This window comes from Pseudopipra pipra, chromosome 6, assembly GCF_036250125.1.
Source record: "Pseudopipra pipra isolate bDixPip1 chromosome 6, bDixPip1.hap1, whole genome shotgun sequence".
Taxonomy (NCBI): Eukaryota; Metazoa; Chordata; class Aves; order Passeriformes; family Pipridae; genus Pseudopipra; species Pseudopipra pipra.
This window is the reverse complement of record NC_087554.1, coordinates 63785560-63807205: the sequence shown is the minus strand read 5'-3', so window position 1 is coordinate 63807205 and position 21646 is coordinate 63785560. Positions and strand designations below refer to the sequence as shown.

The window sequence follows — 21646 nt, the reverse complement described above, 5'->3', positions numbered from 1 at the left end:
CTCACGCTGAGATCCAGCTCTTCTTTCCCTTCTTACTCCGGGTTTATGTTTAGCCCTCCTATTCTCGCTGCCTTTTTCCTCCTCTCGTGGTCTTTACTCACATCCTCCCGGAGGCTTTATTAAGCCCTAGCCCTCACACGGTCCCCGATGCCCAGGGCAGGGGCAGCGCCGCGCTCGCCGCCCGCCCCGCTCCGGACCCGCGGCGGGGTTGAGCGGCGGGTGCCGCCCCACACTTTGGACCCTCCTCGCTTCCCGTCCGCCTGAGGGGAGCGACCGGCGCCGGAGCCGCAGCCTCTCCCGGAGGAGGCGGTGGCGGGACGCGAGCCGTGAGGCAGCCGAGCCGTGAGGCAGCCGGGCCGCTTCCTCCCCTTCCTTCTCCTCCTCCTCCTCGTCCTCCTCCTCCTCCTCGCCCTCCTCCCCTAAGATGGCGGCGGACCCCGCGGAGCAGTTCTGCGTGGCCGAGGAGCGCAGCGGCCACTGCGCCGTGGTGGACGGGAACTTTCTCTACGTGTGGGGGGGATACGTGGTAAGGCGGGCGGGGGGCGCGGGCAGCGGGGGCCGGGCGGGGGGAGCGGGGCAGCGGCTCCGGGAGCCCCGGGCGGGGCAGGGGACGGGGGGGTCCCCCCGCCGCCCCTCAGCGCTCGGCGGGCGCTGATTGGCCGCGGCGGCCGCGCGGCGTTCGAGCGGCGGCGGGAGGCGCGGGGGGGACGGGCGGGAGGCGCGGAGGGGACGGGCGGGAGGCGCGGGGGGGACGGGCGGGAGGCGCTGAGGGGACGGGCGGGAGGCGCTGAGGGGACGGGCGGGAGGCGCGGGGGGGACGGGCGGGAGGCGCTGAGGGGACGGGCGGGAGGCGCTGAGGGGACGGGCGGGAGGCGCTGAGGGGACGGGCGGGAGGCGCTGAGGGGACGGGCGGGAGGCGCGGGGGCTGCTCGGGCCGTCCCGTCCCTCCGCTCCGCGCGTCCCCTTCTCCCCGCGCCCGCTGTCCGTGGGCAGCCTCCTCCTTCCCCCGCCTTCAGCCGCCCCCGTCACCCGCCACGTGCGGGGAAGGGCCGGTGGAGCCGGTTTGCCTCCCCTCCCGGCGCTCTGAGGGTGACTCCCGTGTCCCTCAGGGGGGTGACGGCTGTAATTTGTGGCGGGTGTTTTTTTTCCAGTGTGTAATTCGCGTTCTTGTTCCCGAGTCCCCGCAATGTGTTTGTTTATTAGTAGTTGTGGTGTGTGCACAGCGTGGTTTCCTCCCTCAGAAAGCACCGCTGGTCACCTCGAGCTGGTGTCCGGCAAAAAACCCCCACAAATTTTATTTGTTTTTCGTTGGAAGATCAGTTCTGGTTCTGACATAAGTAAATCCTTATCTTTTAGCTCCGTGAACTCACCCTAATGAGAGCTGTGAATTAAATACATTAAATACAGCCACCTCATTTTATCTACAGTGTCTGTGCACGTTGGCCATAAAATGTGAAAATACCTGTGCTTTGTGTTATTGTCTTGCTCAGGTGGAAACTGTATTTCTATTAACATATTTAATATTCTACCTGTATTTTTCGTGGGCAACTTTCAAATGTGCAAAGCTTGTCCTGCCATACTCAAGCAAAGAATTCTAGTTGGGAGCTCCTGGATTTAAACTCTGTAATACTCTGAATAACTATATATCACTTAAATCACTGGTAATCCTTGTTAGTTTTCTGTGCTCTGGTCTTTAAAACTGAGGGTGGACTGGTGAGCACAATGTTTTCAAAGGTTTTCTTGTAAAAAATTGTGGGTTTGTGGCACATTGAAAACAGACAATGTGTGTGTTAAGTTTAGCAGATAAAATTTGCAAATGTTTTTAGTAATATTACATGTATTTTGTTGAGAATATTGTGAAAATCCTTGCTCTTTAAGCAGCACTTTACACAGCTAAATCATTTTTAACGTGTTGTTTGGTGCACTGCTGCCCAGCAAACTTATTTTTGGCATCAGTGCATTTGCTCAGAGCTGGTTCTGGAGCAAATGCTCGACCTCTGACATACCCAGATTAAATTGAGTCAACTTCTGCACGTTGCAGAAGCTGCCAGGAGTGTGGAACAGCAGAGCCTTCCCAAGGAAAGGGAACTGGCAGGGTAAACATGCCAAAAATAGGATGTACCTGCCTGGTTGGCACCTTTCAAACTCAGAAAGTCATAATAAAGTGTCATTTGAAGGCAAGTGATCGATATCAGTAACCAAATGTTGAGAATTAAAATTCAGTTTTGTATGTAACTTCTTCACATTCCTTTAATTTTGATCCAGTTTTGATTTATTTGTTTATTTACTGGCTCTGGCTGCTTATTCCCTCCCAGTCTTTAATTTCTTTCTGATGTCAAGGCAATAATTAATGGTGTAGTTGTTACTCAGCATGAGCACTGAATGCTTTTGGGCTTCCTTCTCCTGTTTGTTGTTCTTCCTCATCGTTCTTTCCTAAGTTGTTTTTTCTTTGTTAATGACCTCTGTTGAGGAGTCTTTGTTTTTGTACACAGAGAAATTAATTTTCTCCTTTATATTTGAGATTTTGTCCTTTCAAGTTCCTTCTTTCAGCCACTGCAAGTAACCTTTGGTGCCTTTCAGTTCCACTTTTTATATTCTGTTTTTTATTCTACACTTCTCTGTTATGCCAAGAATTGCCTCCTAATTAAAAGTATCTCCCAAAACAAAAGATAATGAGTTTTAATCCAGGACCTCCAAATCTGGTTTATGTTGTCACACATCTTTTCTGGCAAAACATTAAGTTGGTCAATCTGTGCCTTTATTAAGTGGTCGTGAGGAATTAAGTTCGTTATTTTTAAAATAAATTAGTGTTAAAATTGGGATGATCAGAGCATTAATGACTTATGCTCTGGTAGATTATTTCCTTAAGATTACTCTGTGTTGCTAAGTAACGTGATTTGGCATTTCTTCTTAAAATGTATGGTGTGTAAGGCATTATTGATTTAACATTTGCCCATTTTCTCTTCCATTTCAGTCAATTGAAGAGAATGAAGTTTATCTGCCCAATGATGAGCTCTGGATCTATGAAATGGACAGTGGGTTATGGCAAGTTCCATAATTTATATTTAATTAATATATAAAGTTGATCTTTGCATAGATGACAATTAGCTGCAGTGAAAAGGCTTCAGTGACATGAGTTACTGGCCATGTTCCCTGAGTTTAAATAGCAGATGTTTAATGTAAAGACTGAAGAACAGGCCTATATGCTTGCAAATTAACTCCAGGAAACACATTCATTCCTAAAGTCTAATTATTATGTTCCAGGGAATGTTTGGAATGGTTGGCTGAAGGCTCTGTTGAAACAGGTGCATTTGTTTGGGAGTTTATTTTGGCTCAGTTCTTCAGACACAAACTTCTATGTTGGAATGAACAGTTGAGCACTGGATACTTGGGTTCTTAATCTATTTACAGTTATATATATTTTTTGTCATTACTTCATTGCACAATGTGATGCAACTCAGAAATAACTCAGACCTTCCCCTTTTTTCTCTTCTCCCCTTTTTTCTTTTGCCCCCTTCTTGCTCCTTTTCCTCCTTCTCTCTTTTTTTTCCCCTTCCTCCCTTTTTTTCCTTTCCCCCCCCCCCTTTTTTGCCTTGTTTTTCCCCTTTTTTCCCTGAAATCCATGGCTCCCTGTTCCCTGTGCTAAAGCCCCCTCACACTGCCTTGTTTTCCCTGTGATGTCCCAGTACAGCTGTTTGTGCTCACACGGGAACTTGGATCAGGGAAACGCTCTGGGTTAAATATAACTTTTGTTTTTTCAGGGTTATATTTATAACCAGGATCTCCCTGAGTTCCCAGCACACACCGTTGTCCATGTGCAGCTGAGAGTGCAGGGCACAGGAACAGCAGGGATGGGGGAGCAGGAATGGAGAAGTATTTCTGCTTCTGCCTCAGTTTTCAGTTTGAAAAATAACAGCAGTGCCATGGGCTCGTTTCAGGAGGTTTTGGACTTAACAGTATTTCCCTAATTTGAATAATCAATGTTGCAGCTCTGCTAAAGCTCTTTTAACATGAATTTCACCTTCCTAAAAATGAACACACACAGTATTCACCTGGAAGTTCTCTTGCACCACAGGAGCCTGACTTCATCAGCAGTTTCTAGTGGTCATGACCCAAGCTGTATTTTTAGCTTGAAGTCTAAATATTATTAATAAATCTGGTTTGGGAATTGTTAAATTTTGGTGGCTTTGCAAGGTCTTAATGTGTTTTTTTTTTTAAATTGCAGGACAATGCACCTGATGGAAGGGGAGCTGCCCACTTCCATGTCAGGGAGCTGTGGGGCCAGCATCAATGGGAAGCTGTACATTTTTGGGGGATTTGATGATAAAGGATACAGTAATCGGGTATTGTATTCATTTTTTCCTGTAACACTGTATTTGAGTGAGTGCTAATGCTGACCTTGCTCTTTCTGTGGTGTACTTTGCATTTGAATCAAGGGGAAATTTGAGGGAAAACTTCGTTTTTGCAAAAATTTCTGTACTTATTTCTGAGAACTGCCTGTGCTCTCCCAATGGTTTTTTTTTAAAAAATACTTTGGCAACCATAAATGAAACTAATGTCAGAATATCACTCTTATTTTTGCTCTCTGACAGCAATTACCTTGTATAATCAGGTAATAATTAAAGTTAAAACAGAGCTACCAGTTGTCCTTGTAACTGAAGGCCGAATCAGCAGAGTAGATGAAATTGGTTGTTTTATCATTTAATGAGAATGAAGTCAGAGTTCACTCCTGACTAGAAAAGAAGTAAAATGGAGCCTCTCATCAGGCAGGAAAACTTGTTGCCAATTCTTACATTTTAGCTGTGTTTTTGTGATGTATTTGCCTCTTCCTGAGTGTTGCTACATATTGTAAACTCCACTGCCAGTTCCTTTTTTTTTTTTTAATCCAAACTAATGTATTTTGAGGGAGGTGGGTTCTTCTTTCTGTTGATATCCTTTATACTGAAAACATTGTACTTTTTTTTTTTCTTCTTTTAAGCTCTACTATGTTAATTTGAGAACAAAAACCGGAACCTACAGATGGAAAAAAATCACAAATTTTAAAGGTCAACCTCCTACCCCCCGTGACAAACTTTCCTGCTGGGTCTATAAGGACAGGTAACACGTTAAGAATATTTAATGTGTGTTAACTGCAGAGAGGAAGGGCTATAAAGTGAAGAACACACAGGTTTGGGATTCAAAAAACTCTAATTCTTAGAGTTGCTGTGGGATTTTGTGTAACAACTTGCTACCAGAGTTTTCTCACATATGAGAATTAATGGTAAGTAAAACCCCACTTTAGGAGAGGGGTGGGAAGTTTAGGGGAAGTTTGTGGAATGCTTTGAGGGTTCAGGTAAAAAATCATTATGCCTCTATTATTTAATTTTAACACATTAACATTTAACACATTAAAAATCAGTATAAAATTACTTTTTTATTATATCCATCAGTGTAATTATTACCTGCAATAAAAGATATTTAATGTGTTTTCAAGGGGTTTAAAAGCTGACAGTTGCAAAGGCATTTCAGGGATCAAGTTCATTTTTGTAAGAACTAAGTCAGCCTAGATATTTGTGTGTGTTAAGGAAAAAAATAATTGGCTAGAAATAAATACTCCAGATTTTGTGCTTGTTATGGAAAATGCCTGGATATTGTGGCATAAGTGGTCACAAGGCAGTACCTGGTCAGCAGTTTGTTACTGAAGTTGTTATAAACAAGTAGGGATATGATTTACAGTGAACATTTTCAAATGCAAGTGATTTTTCTGTTTGTGGACTCCCCATCTAAAGATGTTGTCCGTGATGCCTCTGGGTACTGTCTCTTGGTTTTACAATTCTAATTGGGGAAATTACAGGTGTTTGAACAACTCCTTAGCTGTTAACACAAGATTATTGAAAACTAAATGAAGTTATCCAGAGCATCCTGAAATCTGCCTAGTGAGAAAATCACTTGTTTTAGGTGGCAGAGGGGAACCTTTTCATTTAAAGAAAATATCTGGGGAGAGCTAAGCATTAAAATGTCACGAGCTGTGAGTTTGCAGGTGGGGATGTCGTGTTGCACAATGCTGTCAGTAACTCTGTTTCCCTAGGAATGGTCAGTCTGGAATGAGCTTCAGCATCCCATCATTTCCTAAATTGCCTTCTCCTAAGATCACTGACAACTAGAGCAAATGGCCTCAAAAGGTTGAAGTTCAGCCAAACTTTAGGAAGCTTTGCTTGTGGATGGCCAGTTCATGGGTGGAATATTGGGCTGGGAGGTGTGTAACGATCCTTGCAATGTGATTTGTTCCGTAGTGCTCAGTCGCAAAATCTCATTTTAAAGCAGAGAAAGGCTTTTTGTCTCCCCAGGCAAGGTCAGTGGGGTGAACCTTGGGAACAGTTCTTGCCAAAAGGTGTACACAGGAGGCCAACAAATACAGCAGGAGCATGGGAATCTCCCTGGAGAAGGGCAGGGATCCGAGCAGAACGAGGAATTTCCCTGTCTTATGTGTTGTTTGTCATTTTGAGACTCGTGCCTGAAAATATCACTGATTAATAAGCTTTTGGAGAGAGGAACAGAGACTTGAACCTCTTGAACCTTGTCCTGAACCTGTTTCCTTGTGTGGAATTCTGTCAGGCTTCTTGAGGGTTAAGGTTTCCATAATCAGGTGCAATAGGAAATATTTTCAGTTGTTTATATTATTATTATAATAACTGCAGTAGGTAACCCGAAATTTGAAACTAATTATTACAGCTCACCCATTTGAAAGCTGTTTGCTAAATGAACTTATTTTGTTGTTCTTTCAGGCTAATATATTTTGGTGGCTATGGCTGTAGGAAGCACAATGAGCTGAGTGACTGCTTCGATGTCCACGATGCATTTTGGGTAAGGGATTTGTCACAATTCCAAGTGATTTGTCCCTTTCTGATTGTCGGGAAAAAAGCTCCTTTGTGCTGTACTCAATGGGTATGAAAATGTGTCTGATTTTCTGTTCTATTTATGGCATCAGCAGGAATGCAAATTGGAACCTTCCAAGATCTGAAATTCCAGATATTGCATGTTGGGAGCAATGGGTGCTTCACATATTCCGAGTCCTCGGTGCTGGGCTTTGAGTGCAATGAAACAAAATACTGGAACAAAGCCCTGTTTTATTCTGAAGACATATTTTAAAGCTGAAACCCCCAGAAAATTTAAGACTTTTATTTCTTAGAAGTGACATTAGGGAATTTATAGCTTCCCAAGTCTAACTGACATATAATCTTAGTTAATTTATTTAATTTGTTATCCAGAAAGATGCCTGCATTAGGCATTATGTCATTTTTTGTAATAGTTACAAATATATTACAAAACTTTCCCATAATAATTTGTTACAGTTAATAGAAAGAAGGAGACTGATCAGAGTATTTAGTGACAGGAATTAATAAGAAATAAATATGTGTTAAAGGGAATGCAGATCCTGACATCAAATGTTAAAGACTGAATTACAGAAATTACTTTGTACAATTAGTTATTTCTCAGTGTGTTACAATAAAAATCAGAAGGTAAAATTTGTCCTGTGCAGTGAGTGATGTTGGAGCATAAAACCCATTTTCAGGTGTCATCAACCTTAACATCCCTGGGTGCTGATGACCTTCAACTAGACCTGAGCAGCTGCATTAAAAATATTAATGTATTTTTTAAAAGAAAATTCTGTGGTTTAGTTTATTTTCTGGTCTGACAGATCACTTCTGGGTTTGTGTCCTTCAAGAAGCCCAAAGTTTTTAAAATAAAATATACTTATTTTTGGTTTTTAAACTTTTTTTGATTTTTTTTTTTTTTTTAGGAAGGACAGATATTCTGGGGGTGGCACAATGATGTTCATGTGTTTGATACAACCACACAGACTTGGTCTCAACCAGCAATCAGGGTGAGTGTTCTTCAGTCTCATCTCTTGACACAGCTGTGATTTCAGTGTGTTTTCAATAGTTACTGTGCTCTAGAAATTGGGGCTGGGAAAAGTAATTTGAAGATGCTTAATATTGCTCAGGCTTATCACATTAAACTGGACACTCAATGCCTCTGGAATGTGGGACATTCACAACTGACATGAATTTTTTTTTCCCCATGGGGTGTTTTTAGGCTGGTGTTTGTTCCACAGTCTGGTTCTGATGCAAAAATTCCCCTAAATTTCAGAGAGGTGTTAGAAATCCGGGTACATTAGAAGGTGATGGAGCATTGTGTATCTGGGGGATAGTTCTGAGATAAAGCTTTGTGTCCCAGCTTTAATACAACTGTTGGGAATGTAAAATTGCTGTTGGTGAGCCATAACTGGAAAGGCACTGGGATATTCCAGAACTATTGACATTGTATTAAAATATTCCATAAAGGTTCATAAAATCCAGATAAATTTACATAAGAACTTACTAGTAAGTTGTATATTGTAAAGAGTGTCTGACAGTATTTTATGCTCTTTACAAGATGTGCTAAAATTCCTATAAACTAAATGCAAAAAAAAGGAAAAAAAAAGAAAATTACCATTGCAAAGTAAAAGCCACTTTTGCTCTTTATTTCTGATTTACGCAGGGCACGTGGTTATAACATCGAATTTTAAGGTGTGATTTCCAGGGCTTTTAGTGCCAGTTCCTGGTGGTTTTTTCACCTTGGAAAAATAAAGCTGTCCAGGAGTTTTGCTGATGTTCTGAAGGACCTTGTTTTGGCTCTTTCAGGGTGGAGATCCACCTCAGCCTCGAGCAGCTCACACGTGTGCTGTGCTGGGAAACAAAGGTTACATCTTTGGAGGACGAGTGCTGGTAATGGAACATTTTCTTGGCACTAATATTATTTTCTTGGCTGTTGTTTTTTTTTATCAAAAATCACTTTATAACAGGGAAAAAAAATCCAAAATGTCTTGGCCTAACCTGGATGTTAAGGGCTCTGAATTCAGGATGCTGCTTGCCATCACCCTCTGCAAAAAGAAGAGTCTTTCTGCCTGTAATATTAATGATGAAGCACACATAGTCCCCAAAAGGGAAAAAACAGGTGACTGTCTGGTAAATAAGAGATGAGTTGGCTTTATAATTTAACCTTCTGTCATTTTTTGCACATAAGTGACAGAAATACAGATGTCTGGAAGAGGTAACAGTCAAAGAGGATGCAGTCAGTGCATATTTAAATTAGGGCTGGATTGTGGCTGACTCTTTTCAACTTAAAGTTATAAGAATCATCTCCCTGGTTATCTGTACCTAAAAAAACATGAAGCCAACATGGTAAGCAAGGAGATATTAAACCTCTCAGCAACACATTTAATTTCTCTAGTACTGGTCAGAGGAGATTTTTCTCTTCAGTTCTTCTCTGCTGAAGCTTTAATGTAAGAAACAGATCCTGTAAGGCAAGTAAAAAGCCTCCCAGTTTAAGCTGCTGTGTACTCTTGTGGTTTTTAATGTTTTAGCTCTCTTAACTACAGCTGATTTGGAGCCTTTAATCCTGCTCAGCTGGAGGATGAGACTGGATGTTTTCTGTCTCTGCTCCTCTGAAAAGTAACAGTGAAGAAGCTTTTGAGAGCCCCCAGTGCTGTGGCTTTGGTAGAAGAGAAGGAATTAGCTGTTTGGGAATGGCCTGCAGTGAGCATATGCCAACTTCATCTTGGAAAGCTGCCATAAACTAACCCCTGTATCCCAAGAACTGGCAAACAGAGCAGTGTAAAATTGCCCTTTGTTCCCTATTCCCTGTTTTTCCTGCCACAGTGTTGTTCCCAGGGCATGTCTGCAGTTCTGTTACCAATGGTTTCTACTCCTGTAGAAATGTCACACATGTCCAGCCAGTTTCCAGTTTGAATTTCCTCCTACAGGCTGCAGAAAAGATTTTTTTCCAAGCACCTTTTCAGATCAATCAGGAAAGAAAGTAACCAAAATGGATCCTGTTTGTTCTTTGCCATTATGTGGCCTTTGACACAGGCTCAGGATTTTTGGGATCAAGCCCCACCTCTGTCTAAGAGAGCTGCACACAGCAGCTTCCAGAGCTGTGGGTTTGGTCAAACTTGGTTTGCAAATAACTTAAGGAAATAAAGAAATACTGGAAGAGATTGAAAAATGACCAAACCTCGTGTGTCAGGGTTGTCCATGCCGGGCTGAGGGAGAGCCCTGTGCCTCTGCCATGGAATTGCTCTTCCCTGTCTGCTGGGAACTGAACCACAGCCAAATCCTGCTCCTCATTTAAGGAGCCCACAGGCCTGGGAGGGAAAGAAACCCAGATGTGAAGAACTAAATGTGCAGCTCAGGACCTTCTGCCCTCCCATTTATTCCTGGTCACTTCCTTGGCCTCCAGAGCCTCGTTCCCTCAGCAAGGGCTGAGCTCTTCACCCCAGAGCCAGGACAGCACTGAGGGCTCTGTGCTCAGCTCAGGGTTGCTGCACTGGGCCTGTTGCAACAGAACTGCTCTGGAACTCCAGCTGGGATTTCATGCAGCCTCTGCAAGTGGAATTATTGTTATTTAGCTGGAGCTCACCTGTCATTTCTCCACTGTGCTGGTGCATGATTAGATCTGCCCTCCGAGGATTTGCCCTCGGGCTTCTGTTTAACTCTGTCTGACCACAGGATTCAGAAGGCTCTGATCTGAAAAGGTTTTTCTCTTCCTCATGTAGCATCAGCTTCCTTAAAAACAGGCTGAATTTCAGTGAAACCACTTGGGAACCGTGTCAGAGTGGAACTGTGGAAAGCTGTATTTAATTCTGTAGGAGAGCAGTCAGTGTAATTTTCACCTTAGTAATTGTTATTGATTCACTTTCTATCCTAGAAATAAATGGAAGGAAACGTAGAAAGGTTTGGGAACATCCCGTGGGGCTTGAGGAATTAATGTAAGTCATGAAACAAGAAAGCTAAAGACATCAAAACCCCACTACATTTCCTGACAACAGGAGTAACTCCTCCCCAAAGGATGAAGTCTTGCTTTTCTCCATAAATTAAGGAGCAAATATGGGGTTGCTCTGCTCCTCCTTCTCCTTCTAGTTCACCATAATACAAATCTTCCCAGGGAAAAGGCTCTACAAGGAACCAGAAAGGGCCAGGAAGTGTCATGAGGCTTCTCCTATTCATCTTTCTGGGAGGAAAGGGCACCTTTTTCCAAAGTTGGAGCTAGAACTGGTAAAAGAAGATGATGATGATGATGATCAAAATCAATTGTACCAGGAATCATTTGAAAGCAGGCTCAGAAGTGTTATGTGGACTCTGTTCCTTCAGGTAAGCCCCTGGAAAAACAGAAATGGGAGAAAGTGGGAAGGAAGGAGAGTTAGTCCAAAAGTTGATGCAAGTCTTGTGTTTGATTTAAGTGGAAAATTTTCATGTAAAGAACGAGGTAACAAACCTAAGTCTTTCCAGCAGCTCTTCACACATCTGATGCCTTAATGTAAGCATGTTTATATTTCCTGTCCCTGAAGATCCATCGAGCTGCAGTCCTTCTCTTGGCAAAGATTGGAGCTGTTTGGTTGTAATTCCAGAATGGAGAGGTGCAGAATTTACTGTAAGAGCAGTGAGCTGAGAATAATGTCACCCTTAATGCCTTTCATCGTGCTGGAAAGTTAATCCTGAGACAAAGCAGGTCCTGGTTAATGTTTACTGGGCTGCAAATAAATGAACACACCAGAGATAAGCAGAATGTCTCAGGAGTCCTTGTAGCTCCAAGGGAAATGCAAACCCTCTTAGGAGGCTTGGTGCTTTAAAGCCAGTTAAGAATCATTTTAGGATTGTCAGAATGATTAAATATTGTTAGAAATACATGAGAAACTGCAAGAAAACTGTGTATGGCAAGTGGTGATGCTATAAACCTGTGTGCTTTCCAGTCTCCCACATAAGGGTTGGGTAGAAAGGCTTTGATAAAGGACTGAATCTTGGACAGAACTGTCCAGCTGATGGTGGTTTGAATTCCAGAGGAGGTTGATGTAATTGTGGATCTGTCGAGCTGTTGAATCATGAGAATGTAAAGATTATAATACATTGATTTCCCAGGGACCAGGAAGCTGGAAACTTCTCCATCTTCTGCCTAATGCCTAGGAAAGGAAAGTCAGCGAGGAGGTCTTGAACAGGATCTTCTTGAAACCTAAATTTCCAACATAACAGCAACTTTCTTCCCTTTCTCTGATAGATGCCCTTCCTATCAAATTGTGTTGTTCCAAGATGATTAAATCTTTTCAGTGGTAGAGGCCAGAACGTTGGGTTTTGCCCACCCCGCCCCAAGTTGTGCACAGAAGATACCAACTGCATTTTGCTTTCTGCTTGGATAATTTGTTCCTCATCTCCTTCATAGCCACCAGAAGGAGCAGGAAACTGGATAGACTTGTCATGGAAGACAGATCTGTTCCACTGGCTGTCAGCTGGACCACACTTGGTCGTTAACATTCAACCCTTTTGAGGGATAAAGGTTCTCAGGCAATGCCCCAAACCCTCACGTTCTGCTTTTCTGTAGCCTGGTGCCCTCCCTGAAGGCATCCCAGGATTGTGGTTCCCAGGATTCCCTTCTCCAGGACAGCAAAGTACTTGGTCAGAGGAGGCCGTAGCTATCCTGAAAACCTTACTGTTTCCTGAAATCCCCTGAGAGACTTCCCATAGCTCTGATGGACAGCTTTGGAAGTCTCTCACACTCACTCCCTGGCTGAGTTCTCAGGGGTAAAACTACTCCTGTTCTGACTTACATGACCAGCCTAGTTTCTGCCTCAAAGGATCTGCCAGCTGGAGAAAGGCTTATTCTAATAGATCTATGGACTACCCTAGGAGAAAAGGAGTTGGAAGGTAAGGCAAGATACATTTCCCTACTTCCCAGATCTTTTTTGTAGCACCCAGGGGAATTGCAGGTGTCAGTGGAGTGTATTGTGAGTCGTTGAAAATAATCTAAAGCAGGGAAATTCTTTTTGTCTTCTCCCCCAGCCCTAAGGCAGTCAGTCACTATTCCATCTCACATCACAGGCAGACAGGAAAGTGCACTGATTTCCCACTTTATTGTGTTTGTGGCAAGTGCTAAAGGGTCCTAAAACCTTGTCATTGCTGGTAGTAACTTTGTGAAAGGGCAAGAGAGAAAACCACAGACGTGATGGACTTTTTGTGGGATGCACTGAGCACTACCAGGATATTCCAAGGAGTAAGGCAGGAGGATACAGAGTTCTGATCAGAACATAAAGAAAAATAACATGAGGCAACTCTGTGAGAGTAAAACACCTTGTGCATTTACCTCCCATGAATTCTGTGGATGAAAGTTAAATACATTTGCAGGAACTGAATAAATATCACACAGTTCTTCACTGTGAAAAGCTAAAATTGGCCCCATAGTGCCATTGCATGACTGGAAATATTCCTGACAGGCAGTTTCCTGAGAGTTGCATGTTCAGGTTTTTTTTGGGGTTTTTTGTTTGGTTTTTTTTTGGTTTTTTGAGAAGAAATGCTTTTCATCTGCCACAGAAAACAGATTTATATTAAGGCACACGGGTACAGATTTCTTCAAAATATTGTCACTTGTAATATTCTGTCCCAGGAAGGCCTCACTGAAATGCTTTGCTTCTTGTTTGCTTAATGTAACACAAGTGGGATTTTATTTCTTTGTTTCAGCAAACCAGAATGAATGATTTGCACTGCCTGAATTTAGACACTTGGACTTGGTCTGGAAGGTGAGTTTCCCCCCCTCTAACACTTAAAACTGAATGTAGCAGTTTGAACCATATTGTTAAATAGATCCAGAGCTAATCCTGTAGCTTTTCCAAGAGGAGAATGAGAGTTTGGGGACTATTTTAACAGCTGCTATATTGTGATTTCCATTTAATTTAATTTGATAGTGGTTACTAAGCTTTTTCTGTTCTGCACCAAAGCATTGATGGTGCTGTTTCAAGCACAGCATGTAGTGATTTAACATCCTAATTTTCAAGATGGGTGCATTTATCCATATGGAATTTCAGGTCTGATGTCTTCTCTAATGCTGTTTTTAGTAGCTGTAGTTGGCTAATTACAGCACAGATTGGGGAAGGGTCTCTGTCATAAAAGACCATGAAATCCTAAAAACTGAACATTTTTCCAAAACTCAGTAATTTCTTTATTGTGATCCAAGATTTACCCATGATTTAGTGTTGGATCATTGTAAATTTAGGAGCCTCCTCTCCAGCCATTCCAGCACCTCGGCAAAGAGCCTTTGAGAGACTGAAAAAAAAAGAGATTTAAGATGTTATGGGCAAAAAAGAGCCCTTTCACAGTGTCTGCTGCTGTGGTGGCACCTCGCAGGAGGTATAAAGGGTCTATATTTATTCATTATTTATTTCATCTCCTGATCACAAAAGGAGAAAAAAAATTCAGTGTATCTTTCAGGACAATGTCAAATCAGTATTTACATTTTTGACTCCAGTTTGCAGTCGGTCTTTGCACAAATTGTTTGAAAAGTTATTTCTGGTTACACTCTAAAATCAGCAGTGGTGTTAAAAAACAGAATGATCACAATATAAAGAATTTTACTCCAAAGGTGCTATGATTCCCCACAGAAACACTGTAAAATAAGAACAGAAAAGCTCCAAATGCAATAATGATTTTATTTAAAGCCCCACTAACCAGTCAAGTGCCTTTCTTATTCAACTCTACACAGGTTTCTTAAGGAATTGCATAATATAAACCTAGTAAATCAGGAATATCATCCAGCAGGGGGTTGCAGTTGTTATTTTAGCTACCACTACCCAGAAGTCCCTTTGCTCCACTGATTGTTGCTCAGGATGTCCAATATTATGTTATTTCTGGTACCATGATGGGTTTTTTTGCAGCACGAAAATCAAAATTTTGTCACCCCTCAGTACCTGGTTGATATTTTTTGTTTTTAACCCTCAAAGCCCAGGCTGCCCCTTGGCCAAGTTTAGCAGCCTCTTACACAAGAGTTGTGCCAAGCAGGCCCTCAAACTTGCAACTTGGCTTGGGTGCCAAATGTAGCAGGACAGTTTTTGCAATCCCTGTTTAATTCCCTCCCATTCTTCAGGCTTTGCTTCCAGATGGAGAATTCAGCAGTGAGATTCCTCTGATGCCTCCACTCCTCACCCAGGGCTTCCTCTGTGCCCAGTGAAGGGAAACAGGCACTTCCTGGGGGTGAGAAGCAGAAAATAAATCCCCAGGTTGTGCTTTTCAGGCACCTGTTTCTCTTCACTGACTACAAAGGAAATACAGACACCAAAACTGGTTTTTTTGGGGATATCCCATAGGCTCAGGTTCTTTGCTGTTCACATTCTCACCTCAAGCAAACCCAACTAAAACCCAATTTCAAATCTGTGTTTTTGTAACACGAGCAGATTTTGGCAATCATAAACCTGCATCTGTTTTGTACTTAACAAATCACCTTCTTACTAACATCTCAAAATTTGGGTGACCAAATGTGAGAGGTGGTAGCTTTTGGATCAAAGGTAAAGCCACAATCCTCAGATCATTTAAAACCCTTTTCCTAGGACTGGAGAGGATTCATTAAATTTAATCACATTTAACTCTTCAGCTACATGTAGGTGCAGTTGATTTGATTATTTACTCTTTTCTGTTTGCTTTTTCACTGGGAAAACATCCAAGCTCACTCTGGGACAAACTAAGAAATTTTCTGCCAAGTTAATTTTCAGCATTCTTTGCAAATTTGGTCTTTTTTTGTTTCTTTGTTTCACCAAGAATTAATATCAGTGGAGAGAAACCAAAGGATCGCTCCTGGCACACGTTGACTCCGATAGGAGATGACAGACTTTTTCTTTTTGGTGGACTAAGTTCTGATAATGTTCCTTTAAGTAAGTAATTTAGAGGTTATAATTCTATTCTGTTCAAATCAGAGTGAAAAATGTGAAATAGGAAGTGGGATAGTCTTCTGTGAGTTCCTTTTTTTTTTTTTTTAGAAAAGGCAACTTGTTTTCATGAAAAGCCCATGAAATCATTGAAAATAATTTTAAGTTTCGTAGATAAATCCACTGGGAGGGGGTGATTTTCTCAGTTTCTCCAAAAGAAAAGAAGTCAAGTGTATTTTAATTCCAGATTTCAATGCAGTTTGTGTTCAGTTAAATTACAAGGAGTGAAAAGATGCAGGTTAATGTAGCGATGATGTTACTGTTACCTGAATGTAACGTGTTCTTAGAACACAGAGCTGCTTGTATAAATTAAAAAAAGGTAATTTTTGGCCCCAAAAAAAGGCACTAATGCATGTTCTTACCTTGTAGGTGATGGCTGGATCCACAGCATTACAACAAACGGATGGAAACAGCTCACCCACTTGCCTAAGAGTAGGCCTAGGTACAAAAACACAGACCATGTGTGCTGAAATTAAATCATTTTTAAAAATTAACTGATTTTTAAATTACTGAACAGTATTTTTGAACGACATTCTATGAATATTTTAGAAAATTAACGCAGTGTGATTGAATAGTTTTGCTTTAATGCCTTATTTTCCTGCAGGCCTGATACAGCATTTTGAGTTTCTGTATTTATTGTGGTTGATGTTCATTTGCCTTGAAAGATGTTTTTGTGGTGAAGGAGCTGGGTGTCCAACCAACCTGGTTTTCTACAGCCAAATTATTGTTACATAAGGAAATACCTCAAAACCTTTGAGGAATTGATAACCAAGGAAAATAATAAAAGTTGATTAATGTTGGTACATTATTAGAAATAGAGAACCATGAAAAAGTAGATGCATCTTTCAGGATTCAAAAGTAAAATATCTTGTTTATTAATGCAGTGTTTGAAGCAATATGTGTTTTTATGAGAGAATTACTATTGAATTGGTTTGCTGTAGGTAGTAGATATTCAGATTTTCATGGAATTAATTCTCTGCATCCACCCAGGAACTTTCAGCACCATGTTCTATTATTCTTTTACGATATAAATATATCCAATTCTGGTCTGGCATTTGCATGATTCCTGCCTTGCCTTCTCCTACTGAAATATCTTTACCTCATTTAACTTTCTTCCTGTTTTATCCTATTCTAGGGTGTCTTTTAAACATAACAGCCACAGCTAGACCAAGTTTTCTGCTTTTTTGTGCTTCAGGCTCAAATAAACTACCTTAATTCACAGAATATTTTCCTTTTATGATTAGTGAGCTGATAGATGAAGGGCCTGATGGCTGCCTTAAATAAAGCACAGCAGTAGCAGCCAAGTATCTGTGTGTTCAGTTCTTTACATGTGGATGGTTTCAAGCCTTCCCTGTGTCATTATTTTCACTGGGGATCATGGAAAAGGACCAGGAAGGGACAGAATGTGCTGTTTGTACAGGCAGCAGCCCCAGGAGCTGCAGCTCAGCCTTTCCTGTGCATTAAAACTGGAATAACATCTGTGCCTGGCTTGGCAGAGGGGCTGGATGGTAGGAACCAGTGACTCCTGAGCCCCAGGTGGTTTCCAGGCAATTCCAGGGCAGATCCCATGGTGGGATACAAGTGGAGCTGTTGTGCACACACAGCCCAGGCTGTCCTGGGAGAGCAGAGACTTTGGATCCCCTCCTGACAGGACTCTCAGAGCTCCCTCAGTTCCAAACATGTCCTGTGGTTCTCCACCACCTGAGCATTGTGGTATTTGGGTTGGAGGCTGAGGACCTTTCCCTAATTCTTTTTTAGGTCCCTGAGGACCTAATTCTTTGTTGAAGGAAAGGACCTCCCATCCTTAAACAATCAAACAACCCCCAAAAACTTCATTAACCTTTCTCAGGAAGTCACAGAATCACAGAATAGCTGGGCTGGGGAGGGCCCTGTGGAGATCCTCCAGTCCAACCCCCCTGCCAAGGCAGGGTCACCTGGAGCAGGTGACACAGGAACACGTCCAGGTGGGTTTGGAATGGCTCCAGGAAACATGGATAAAAGGGACCACACCAAAAGCCTGTCTATATTGAACTACTTTGAGTGTGAAGTACTTCCTTGTACCATGATTGTATCCAGGATTACTGCAGGATCTCTGCAGCTGGAAAAGGTTTAGGTCAGTTCAGTTGCTCCTCCGACTTAAAATACAGGGGCAATAATCCTTATACATGTACTTCTTTTATATATATTTCTGTTATTTTATAATAATACCCAGAATATCACACATTTAGTGTCTTTTCCAGGTGCTTCTGCAAGTTTGATTCCCTCCCTAAATTCTGTAAAGAATAATTTCCTTCAACCTTCATTTTTAGTATTTTCTAAAAAAAAAATTGTCTTCCCAAGTGATTCTGTATTGGTAGAAAATACTGTTCTTCTTTTCTGTCCATCAGCTGCACTTCAGCCAACGTTTTGCATGCTGGGTTAAAACAGAGAACTGTCTAACTCCTGGATTCCCAGTGTTTTCATGCTGGAAGAGCTGTGTCTGAAGGATGTGTGTGATCTCAATAACGTGCTCTGTCAGAATGTTTAGGTGATAAGTTAGAGCAGCCGTGGGAGGACAGAAACTCTTGTCAGGCTGTAGGAAAAGCCTCAGGTTGCGAGATAGGATGTCAGCAGAGTCCAGGCAGGAAAGGCTTCCCACTGTTCTTCGTGACCAAGTCCAGGCCAGAGTTTTCCTAATGCAGATCAGGCAGAGACAGATCTATCCACAGGTAGGAGGAAGGGAAAGAGTGGGATACAGTTTAGCCTAAGGATGTGAATGGAGTAAGAAAGTGGGAACGTTTACTTTTGCGTGAAAATTTAGTGGGGCATTTTATTTTGGTTCTGTAGCCCTAAAGGGCCAGAGCCCTGTGGGGATCATCTTGTGACATTCACTGGTGATAGACCAGCAGAGAAATTAGAGGGTTTGATCTGCAACTAATAAAAAATAAATCTAGCAAGGTGTGGCTGCAGACTCTTTGATTATAAAATCAGGTTGTGGTTTTGTGGGGTCTCTTTTATGTCGTGTATTTTTATATGCACAACACAAAACCTGATGTGGTGTGACTGACCCACAGGAACTGATCCCCAGGAATCTTTGGGGCAAGTGTAAGACTGAAATAGGATAACTGGTGTTCCCAGTGCTCGGGGATCCAAGTCAGTACTGAGAACCCCACGGGCTGAAAGCCACTAGAATTGTACTTCTGAAGCAAAGAAATAGTGGAAAATTCAAAAAGGAAAAGAAAAGCTGCCTTTGGCCAAAGCTTTGTTTGCAGAGTTATATTTTTGTCTAAAAATTTTCCAGTGTAGTGATAAATAAGACAAAGTTTGTATAACCAGAGTACAGAAGAGTCAAATAATGACAAAATATATTAGTCTGTATGCAAATAATTCTCATATAGTCACATTGCTGTCTCCTTTTATAATTGTTAAACTAACGAGTAATATATTTTAAGCTACTATTTTTTACCTCTGGACACTTCTGAAATAATGTCTTTGTCTTGCTGATAACACACAACTGATGTTGTTCCTTGGGCACTAATTGCATTTATGGTTTTATTTCTAGACTCTGGCACACAGCCTGCCTTGGAAAAGAAGGAGAAGTGATGGTGTTTGGTGGGAGCAAAGATGACCTGCTTTTCATGGACACAGTCAGTAAACTGGATAATAAATCCTATCACTAGGATAATTATAATTGATATAAAATGATGGAATCATGGAGTGGTTTGGGTTGGGAGGGACCTTAAAGCTCACCCAGTTCCACCCCCTGCCATGGGCAGGGACACCTTCCACTGTCCCAGGTTGCTCCAAGCCCCATCCAGCCTGGTCTTAGACACTTCCAGGGATCCAGGGGAGTCCACAGCCTCTCTGAGCACATCAATTAATGTATTTATAGATGGGATTTAAATTAAAAAAAAAACAAACAACAAACAGATTAAGATGTTGGCTCAAATTGGTAACTGAAAACCACCACTGAGGAATCCCCACCTGAAGCTTTCTCGACTGATGGAATAAAAAGGGATTTGTAGTTCAGATGCTTCATAAATAGTTATTTAGGTATTATCAGCTTTAAATCATGCATGTGGTAATTAATGTGACATTAATCTAGAAAGCAGCACTATTGCTGAGACAAACTGTTTGCCATTTTAATGGTTCCTTTTTTTTCCTCTTGATCAGGGTCACTGCAGTGACTTGTTGATATTTCAGACTCAACCTTATTCCCTCCTCAGGTGAGTTGTGGTTACAGAATCTCTGAATCCCAGACTGGTTTGGGTTGGGAGGGATTTTAAGGACGATCCAGTTGCACCCCCTGCCGTGGGCAGGGACACCTTCCACCAGACCCCGTTGCTCCAAGGGTGATTTTAGCCACGTGCTCCTGCACAGGCAGGTAAAATACCAAATTACCTCCTCAGTAAATATTTGAACCATGCCCTGTGTGATGATCCACAGCAGTTTAATCCCTGGTGGTGTGTAATTGTCCTGCACGTGCACCCACAACATCTGTAATTAATGCACAACACCAACTTTAATAAGTTGTCACTTGGTCTTCAGATTACAGACCATTTACTTAAAGGGGTTTTTTTTTCCCATTTTCCTTCATCAGGCTGTGTCTTGACTGCATTGGGAAGAACGCAGCTCTCTTGAGGAACCAGATTCCCTGCCTGCCATCCAAACTTTTGCAGGAAGTGCTGAAGAAAATCACCTTCTGGGCTGCAGTGACCCACCGGCAGGAGAGGAAAGCCGAGACCGAAAGACAAAGTCAACTCAACACCACATGAACAAGGGCAGGGAGACCCTGGGACACCTCCAAGTGTTTTGTTACTGCTGTTCCAGAACAACTGTGTGTTAAGCTGAGTTTCTAAGTGAAGTTTGAGAACGAAAGAAATCCTTTTTATGGGAAGTCTCTCTTGTTTTCTGCCTAGGAAACGAATGCGACTTCATTTGTATATATTGTTCATTTCTGTTGTGGTCTTAAGGAGACAGTCCATCCACCTTGTTCTTTTGGAAGGGGATACAAAATGTTTTCAGTTGGATAAAAATATGGCTTAGGTCTAAAAATCTTCCTGCAGCCTTATCACATCAACCTAAATTAGTTCGACACAGTGGCCTGGGGAGATCCACACTCGTCAGTCTTAAAAGGTAACAAATTTGGGAGCACCACCAAATCTTATTGTTGGATTCCACCAGACTCTCCTCTCACCATCCACTCAAACAATGGAGCCCCACCTCATGCTCCAAGTAGGAAAATCCATAAGGGAACCGTGGAACTTGAAGAAAAACCTGTGACGAGCAGCGTGACCTGTTGTCCGTAGGAAAACTTCTGCTCATCACCTCGTTTTGCTGTTTCTGTCATCACTAAGTCCTTTTGGAAATAAGTTGTATATTGTATTTTGGATGTGTAAAGTTTATATTTCATTCTTGTTTAAAAAAAAAACAAACCAAACACAAAAAGTTGCTTATTTATTGTTTAAAAAGAGCAAATGTAGTACGGGCTATTTTTCTGTTTCAAATATTTAGTTAACAGGAGCACAGTCATTAAAATTTTATAGAGAGTTGAATTGAGATCCATTTTGACAAGTTTGTGATGTTCTTACAGTCTGTAAAACTTCATTATTTGGGGAAAGGATATTTGGAAGCAAATTTGTATCAAAGAGGGAAGTTTTGTGACTGGGTTTTGTAACATTATGTGCTAAACTCCCCTCCTCCCTCCCTCCTTTTTTGGGGGGGAGTGATAAAGTAATCCCCACCCCCAAGGTTTGATTTGGGGGTTTCAGGTGCCCTGTTAGCTTTGATTTTGGGGGTTCAGGTGCCCCTCCCCTCAGTTAATTTGGGGTGTTCATGTGCTCCCAAGGTTAATTTTGGGGGGTTCAGGTACCCATCAAGGTTAATTTTGGAAGGTTCCAAAATTAG

The 21646-nt window shown here is 42.0% G+C and overlaps 1 protein-coding gene across 1 annotated transcript; it reads left to right on the top strand.

Moving 5' to 3' along the window:
- Nucleotides 1–155: 155 nt before the first annotated feature.
- Nucleotides 156–21300, top strand: KLHDC1 (kelch domain containing 1). Its single transcript, XM_064659701.1, has 13 exons — nt 156–526; nt 2975–3045; nt 4226–4343; nt 4979–5097; nt 6765–6843; nt 7781–7864; nt 8664–8747; nt 13527–13585; nt 15594–15706; nt 16130–16202; nt 19302–19386; nt 19913–19965; nt 20340–21300. Exons 1-13 carry the CDS (start codon nt 425–427, stop codon nt 20512–20514), a joined length of 1215 nt encoding a protein of 404 aa, XP_064515771.1. The 5' UTR covers nt 156–424; the 3' UTR covers nt 20515–21300.
- The last annotated feature ends 346 nt before the right edge of the window (nt 21301–21646 follow it).